The following is an 8,371-nucleotide window of genomic DNA, read 5'->3' on the forward strand; positions in this document are numbered from 1 at the left end:
ATGTATGGATGGGAGAGTTGGACTGTGAAGAAGGCTGAGCACCGAAGAATTGATGCTTTTGAACTGTAGTGTTGGACAAGACTCTTGAGAGTCCCTTGGACTTGCAAGGAGATCCAACCAGTCCATTCTAGAGGAGATCAGCCCTGGGTGTTCTTTGGAAGAAATGATGCTGAAGCTGAAACTCCAATACTTTTGCCACCTCATGAGAAGAGTTGACTTATTGGAAAAAACTCTGATGCTGGGAGGGATTGGGGGCAGAAGGAGAAGGGGACGACAGGATGAGATGGCTGGATGGCATCACCAACTCGATGGATGCGAGTTTGAGTGAACTCTGGGAGTTGGTGATGGACAGGGAGGCCTGGCGTGCTGCGATTCATGGGGTCCCAAAGAGTTGGACAGGACTGAGCGACTGAACTGAACTGAAAATTATAAAGAAGAATTAAACAGAACTGAAGAATATAAGAACTGAGAGAAAAAAATATACTCCAAGGAATAAACAGTAGATCAGATAATACAGAGGGCCAGATCAGTGAACTGGAATACAGAGTAGTAAAAATCTCCCAAGCTGAATTGAAAAAAGGAAAAAGAATTTTTAAAAATGAGGATAGTTTAAGAGACCTCTGGGATAGCATCAAGTGTACTAACATTTGCGTTATAAGGGTCCCAGAAGAAGGAAAGACATAAAGGGGCAGAGACTTTACTGGAAGAAAACTTATAACTTGAAAGACTATAATTCACATTCAGGTACACCTTGAACAAACATCAATGAATGAATACATAACAAATATACAAACTAGAGTAATAAAAATATAATATCTACAAGCTGCATTCTCAAGGAAAGGTGATAATCACAACTCAACAGTCTTCCCATGGTCTAAAAGAACCACATCCCTTTGTGGAAGGCTCTCCTGAAATCATAACTAATATCCTAGACTGTGGAATGTCAAGGAATGGCCCTAGGAACCTTGTGCCTATCAGCAGAGACTCCTAGGAGAAATATTGTCCCTTGTTTCCATACAGATCTAACTTGATTCTGCAGACTCAGAAGTGGTCAAGGCGCTCTTTCTTTTAATGCAGAACAATGTCAGGAAGGAAGGTAAGTTTATATCTTTGTTTAAAATGCAACAGTGGCCATTATGCACACAACTGATCTGGAATACTTTTCCATATCTATTTCACTTTAAATGACTCAATACATGACTTTCAGAATAGTTACACTTATTTTCAGAAAGTCTTCCCTAAAAAAATACAGAGGTTAGTCATATTAAACATTTTCTTTCGCGTGGGATAGAAGCGGGGTCCACTAGACTCATCAAAAAGCAGATGAATATGTTTAAAAACCAGTGCCCAATAGAAGCTGACTTTTTTCTTAAAAGTTTGTTTATACAGTTTTTCTCCATCCCCTTATTTCTAATTGAATAGAGACATTTTAATAGTGCGTATTAACAGGTGAAAGGAAAGGGTTTTTTTGGCTCACTTCCCTTTAGACCTTTCAAAAGTGGAACCACCACATGCTGTTCCAAACACAATACTTGACTTAGCTTTTGCCTAGGCCTTAACGTAGGCAATTCAAAAAGAAAAACACAATATTCCGGTTTCCATTTTCCCTAGATCAGTCTCAGCTCTTTTTGGATGAAATTAGTCTCTCAAGGGACATCAACCTCACAATTTGAGAAACAATGCTCTAGATATGAAACAAAAAGCAACACAATGGAAAACCAGCAACCATTTGTTTTTACACTTGGAGAGTTACACTGTACAACATCCTTTTCATTATAAAGCCAAGTAACTACTCAGAATTGTAAATTAACTCTTTGTAATACAAATCACTTCAGCCTCAGACAATAAAATAAGGGGAAAAAAATCAAAGTCCTTTATTTCAGGTAATCTCTGAAACAGAACTAAAGGACCAGGATATTTTGGTCAGATCCTTTGGTTTGTGATAAATTTGACTTAAAAAATTTTATCTGGAAAGTAAATAACATATAGCACAGATGCTGCTGCTGCTAAGTCACTTCAGTCGTGTTCAACTCTGTGCGACGCCATAGCAGGCAGCCCACCAGGCTCCAGGCAAGAACACTGGAGTGGGTTGCCATTTCCTTCTCCAATGCATGAAAGTGAAAAGTGAAAGGGAAGCCGCTCGACTCCTCGCGACCCCATGGACTGCAGCCCGCCAGGCTCCTCCATCCATGGGGTTTTCCATACATACAGCATGTGATAAATAATCACTATTGTGCCTTCTTATTAATGTATTACATGCTGTATGTATGTGATCATTAAGAAGATTTTCAAGTACTTTAAACCAGGGTTCAGCAAATTATAACCTGTGGGCCAAAAATGATGCAGTGTTTTTGTAAATAAAGTTTTATTGAAACACATCCACACTCATTTGTTATTTGCTACAAATGAAGAGTTGAATAGCTGTGGCAGAGACTGAATGTTTTACAAAGCCAAAATTACAATTTAGCCCTTTACAGAAAAAGTTTGCATTCCCTGTTCTAAACCAGTGGGTCTCAAAATTTAATGCTCATAAGAAACACCTGAACAGCTTGTTATCCGTTTCCTGGGCTCTACTTTCACAGATCATGGTTCAGTAGGTTGGGCTGGGGTCCATGAACTTGCACTTCTAACAAGCTCACAAGCTGCCAGTCTATGAACTAAACTTTGACACACCACTTTGGCTTAAACCATCTCATACACTCACAGATCAGCAATGACCACAAATTCTATAAAACAGGATAGTCATCACACATAATGGAAACTAAGGCATAAAAGAGGAAGGAAATAGATCTCCTGACTTACATGAAATTCATGATAGCTATGAAGGACAATTGGTTGGCACAGTCAACAGATAACTCTTCACCCCTCATCCTGACATTAGTGACAGTGACAGTGTTGGTAGGTCAGTCGTGTCTGACTCTTTGCGACCCCATGAACTGGAGCTTGCCAGGCTCCTCTGTCCATGGAATTCTCAAGGCAAGAATACTGTAGTGGGTTTCCATTCCCTTCTCTAGGGGATCTTTCTGACCCAGGGATTGAACCAGGGTCTCCTGCATTGCAGGCAGAGTCTTTACCGTCTGAACCACCAGGGAAGCCCCTAACATTACACCAGGGAAGCGTCCTAACATTAATTTACGCTGAACACTGGAAATTCAACAGGGACTAGCAGGAATCCAAAGCAATTGGGTTGGAGGTGTAAAACCCCGTCAGTTCTTCAGAGAAGTTATAAAACACTTTTTAAAAATAAAAGCCCCTTTATATTCAGTTATAATTTAATACTTGACTAGACTATAAATACTCAAAGACAACATTTGAAAAGAAATCTCACACACATGGTTTATAATACAATGGTCCAACCAAAAGATTAATTCTTACACATCATGTAGATAAATATAAAATTTAAATTAAAGGGTTAGTTAAAAATCTAATCCTTTCAATTAAAAACAAATACATGTCAAGCTAGTATGTGAATGAACACAGATGATACAACTGATGTATTTTATTAGAACTAGCTCAGGCAGATCAAAGGTGGATGATATGTAAACCACCGAAAGATATCAGTGCCTTTCACTTAGACTCTAAAGAAGATACAGAGGAAGGTAAAGATTTGGAGGGAAAATTCTCTTTGCTGATTTATTAGAATAGGAAACATCTCCTCTTCCTTTAGTCAGCCTTTATTGAGCATCTACCAGGCTCAGATGCATTGTACTAAGCATTAGAGATAGAAAAGAATAAATATCCCTCCTCTCAATGAGCTCACAAGCTCATGAGAGAGCTGTGTAAGTAAGTGTACTACAGCATGTTAAGTACAAGGACACTTGCATATATTATGTACTATCAGAGTGTACAGTGAGTTGATTAAATATGCTTGGGAGAAAAGTGAAAGGAAGGCTTCACTAGCCATGCTGCTGCGGCTGCTGCTGCTGCTAAGTCGCTTCAGTCGTGTCCGACTCTGTGCGACCCCATAGATGGCAGCCCACCAGGCTCCCCCATCCCTGGGGTTCTCCAGGCAAGAACATAGAGTACTTTGAGACCTGAAAAGACTGAGCAGATGAAGAAGGGTAGGTATTGAGGCAGTGGATACAATATATGCAAAGGTATAGAAGTGAGAGGGGATAATATGAATCTGAGTTCTACAAACAGGTCAGTTTGACTGAAGCAGAGTGTATAATGTGGAAAGGGGCAAGATGGGAAGCTGGACAGGAAGGCAGGGTCACATACAAAGAACGTTGGGTGCCATGCTGGTCAGGTCTGTATTTTTCTGGCTTTAGGGAAATAAAGAATTTTAACCCCAGAGAGGACTGCACATATTTGCATATCAGTAAAATCGCTCTGGCACCACCACAGGGGACAGACTGAAGCCATAAGATTTTGTTTTCCATCTAAAAATTCTGACAAGACTTTGTACCCAAGGCATGGATGAGAAAGAGAAAGGTAACACTGATTAGAGGTTAAAAAAAAATCTCTCAGCTTAATTTTTAGTGAAGTTTATAAAGAAGCAGCAAAGACTGAAATTAACACATGACATTCTAATCTTAGGAAGTATTTTGTTGTTGTCGTTATCTAATAAGGTCAAGGGTAAAAAAAAAATACATAAAATAGTTTAAAAATGACACTATGGTCCATGGTGACAGAGAAGACTGCATCAGACCATAGTGCTCAAATCACAAGCAAGTCACAACTTCTTGGGGCTTCAGTTTTTCACCTATATAATGACAGGTTCAAAGTTTCCTAACCTGGGCTATAAACAAAAGTATATTTCAATATAATTGGTTTCCTTTGTAATCCTACTCATTTTATTTAGAATTCTGAGAATGCATCAATGGCACAAAAGAGGATAAGAAACTCTGCGTGATATTTAAGTCACTTGCGTGCGTGCTAAGTTGCTTCAGTTGTGTCCAACTCTGTGACCCTACGGTGGCTACGTAGCCCGCCAGGCTCCTCTGTCTATGGGGATTCTCCAGGCAAGAATACTGGAGTGGGTAGCCATTCCCTCCTCCAGCGAAGCTAGAGCTGAAGCTCCAACACTTTGGCCGCCTGATGTGAAGAGCCGACTCATTGGAAAAGACCTCACGTGATGCTGGGAAAGACTGAAGGTGGGAGGAGAAGGGGACGACAGAGGATGAGGTGATCGGATGAATTCACGGACTCAATGGACATGAGTTTGAGCAAGCTCCAGGAGATAGCAGACTACAGGGAAGTCTGGCATGCTGCAGTCTATGGGGTTGCAAAGAGTCGGACAGGACTTAGCGACTGAACAAGAACAACAAAGACTGACTTAGGTTGATATTATTTTGCTTTTCCATTTCCCTTTCTTCTTTTGTAGACTTAGGTTAATGCTGATATTAAATGACTGCTTGGTATCTTTCTTTTACATCCTTAAACCAACTGAAAAGTGACTTATGGAATAAAACTCAATAGTAAGGGGTAGGAGAAAGTTTAGTGCATGAGGAAGATTATATAATGAAGAAATTAGTAGTGTCAGCAATCAAGTAAAGGAGGACATTTCTTGGGTATGTCCACACACAAAACTACCTGGGAAAGAAGCTAGGTAAATAAAAAAATAACTCTTTCAGGGGGTCAAAAACAATTGGTTTTAAAAAGACATGCATGAAACAAAACCTCATTCTTATCATCTTAAAACTACAGTATCTAATAGCAGGGAGGCATCTCTCTCTCTCTATTCATAATGGTACTTCTCTATGATAAGGAACTCTAAAGAATCTGAATTTTAAGGTCAATGTCAGCATTCTAACTCCAAATGTATATAGCTATTACACAAAAAAGGAAGCCAGATTAAAAAAAATTTTTAAGAACGCTATAAGAAATGAGTTATAAAACACATATTAGAGAAAATGTGAATGAATGTTATAATTATTCCTTGAAGTTACTCACACTACTTGATTTGATCAGATTAAACAATCAAAATGGTTCTGATTAGCCAATGGAAATCTCACCACATCATCTGTTCAGTGCTCAAAATGACAACTTTGCACTGGCTTGGAAATCTACTGAAAGATTACAGTAATACACTGATAATTTGCCATATCTTTTAAAAGTACTTCTACTCAGTAATCAAAAGCCCTCCTATTTCAGACACGAGTCTACAATGAGGTAGCTGGACAACTATTCCACTAAACAACAAGGGAAGACTGCAAAATCAAGCCTAGTCCGTTTTTAAAGCTGTGTCTATATTAAAATTGCCGGGGTTTCAACTCTTAGAAACAATCTGAGGAAATAAGTCTTTACCTTTCTCAGTCTTTCTGGAGAAAATCTACAAAAAAATTTGTCATCTTACCTTCACAAAATTTATCATCCTAATAGATCTGTAGGAGAGGACAGGCTCCTGTCTCTACAGGTAACTCTTTCTTCCCACACCTCCCTAGCCATCTGCATATCTCTAAAGCAGACGCAGGCAACTGAGGCACCTGGGGCAATCTTTACTGTCACTCTGCTCCTCCCCTGCCGTGTGGTTTCTTTTAAGGTCGGGCAGATCTCATGGAGAAGGAAAAGGCAACCCACCCAGTACTCTTGCCTAGGAAATTCCATGGATGGAGGAGCCTGGTGGGCTACAGTCCATGGGGTTGCAAAGAATCGGACACGACTGAGAGACTTCACTTTCTTTCTTTCTTTCTTTTTACAAAGACTACTTAAGCACTATACTTAAAAAAGTCACTTCTTAGCAAAACACTATCTACAGCCCCCAAATCCCCAAAATCTTCTAGTCACTGATTTGCTTCAGACAAACAGGCCCAAGTGAACATAACAACTACTCACGAAAATATATGTAGTCCAAGCACTTTAGTCCAGGCAATAGAAGATTATATGTTCACGGAATTAGTAAAAATTCAGAATTCACATTTTTTACCATGAGGAATTACCAAATTGACTCAAGAGAGCAAAATATCTGCCAGGTGCACTATATTTCAAAATCATTCACAACTATAATTCATAGAGAATGAACCCTATCTTAGGCAAATCCACTAAACAAAGCCACAAATGTACACAAAATATAAGCCAGTAGGGAGATTTAATTTTCAAAGGCATTTATTCAAAGTAGGACTTATTTACAACTTGAAGAAATCCCTTACTGTTATCTTTTTCAAAAAAAGGTTGCATTTATAGCTTATTCCAGAACAGAGCATAAACTATTCTTCCATAAAGATATGAAGAACTACTCACCTCCATTTCTACAGCAGCAATACTCTGGTCGTAATGACCCATCAGATTAGGGAAAAATGTCATGTTGTAGGCCATTTTCATACATCTGGGAACAGTAATTGGTTCACAGGTGAAAAGACTGTGCCCTCTTACCAGGGGTAGAAAAATACATGTCCACAAAAATGTAAATGTTTCCATTCTCTTCAAATTCCTAATTTTACCACATGGCTTGGATTAATCACTCTTCATTCTCAGATTTCCATCCAAAGATAAAAATGTTCAAATTCCTCATTTGATTATTTTACCATTTTGAAGGAAGCTCTTTTTCCTGAAAATGAGTTCTGGGTCAATTACTGTAAAAACAATCAAAAGGGTGTATCAGCAACATTTGTTATCGACTCAAATGCAAACGTCAAAGTGCAGAGTTTCATGCTAGGTAATTAACACTGGGAAAACGACGGAAAATTTCGTCCCATCAATTACTGTTCCACCTGCCTTGGCACAGAATCTGTGACTTGCGGAGGAAATCTCATCTCTAGGGACCGGATGACCGGAGGTTCGTGCTGTATGGAACACAGGGTAAAAGCGGGGCACTGGATGAGTGAGATGGAGAAAATGGTGGGGCTGGGAACAAGTTAATGAGGATTAACAGAACTGTAAAATCTAAAAGGCCCTGTCGGGTGTTTTATTACGCACAAGAAAACTGAGTTGCAGGGAAGTTCCTTAAGATCTCACGAGTTCTTAAATTCTTTAAAGACTAAAGGGCCAGCTTTTGTGGCACTCTTCTGGAGACTAACTTTTGTCTTTAAAAAGGCCAACCAGAGGGAGACTTCTAGGATTCCTACTGCGGAGGAGCGAAACGAGTGTTCAAAAGGCTGGGGAGGGGGAGGGGAGTAGCAATCTCACAGAAAAGAAAAATGAGCAAAGCTGTCCCGGGAGGCCGACGGAGTTTCGGTGGGAGGGAAGCTGTGGGCACTGAGCCACGAATCGTCGCACCCGTCACCCCATCCCCCCAACACACACACACACACACATGTACGTCCCGGCTTCCAGCGCCGGGCAGGGCAACTCACCCCCTCACCCCATCCCCCCAAAACACACACACAGAGCCACGAATCGTCGCACCCCCTCACCCCATCCCCCAACACACACACACACACATACAGCACCGGGCAGGGCAATGCGCCCCACCCCCGAGCACCTGCCCCAC

The 8,371-nt window shown here is 40.3% G+C and overlaps 1 protein-coding gene across 2 annotated transcripts in view; it reads right to left on the reverse strand.

Moving 5' to 3' along the window:
- FZD6 (frizzled class receptor 6) overlaps window positions 1–8,211 on the reverse strand; it is a 38,526-nt gene extending 30,315 nt beyond the window's left edge. The window contains exon 1 of one of the 2 annotated variants that reach the window (XM_010863494.1): window positions 7,183–8,211. In XM_010863494.1, the coding sequence (XP_010861796.1) occupies window positions 7,183–7,359 (177 nt within the window). In that variant the 5' untranslated portion in view covers window positions 7,360–8,211. The remainder of the gene's footprint in view (window positions 1–7,182) is intronic. The other variant, XM_010863495.1, reaches the window with a different exon arrangement.
- Between the last annotated feature and the right edge of the window lie 160 nt (window positions 8,212–8,371).

Source organism: Bison bison, unplaced genomic scaffold, assembly GCF_000754665.1.
Source record: "Bison bison bison isolate TAMUID 2011002044 unplaced genomic scaffold, Bison_UMD1.0 scf7180017864491, whole genome shotgun sequence".
In the NCBI taxonomy this organism is placed as follows: Eukaryota; Metazoa; Chordata; class Mammalia; order Artiodactyla; family Bovidae; genus Bison; species Bison bison.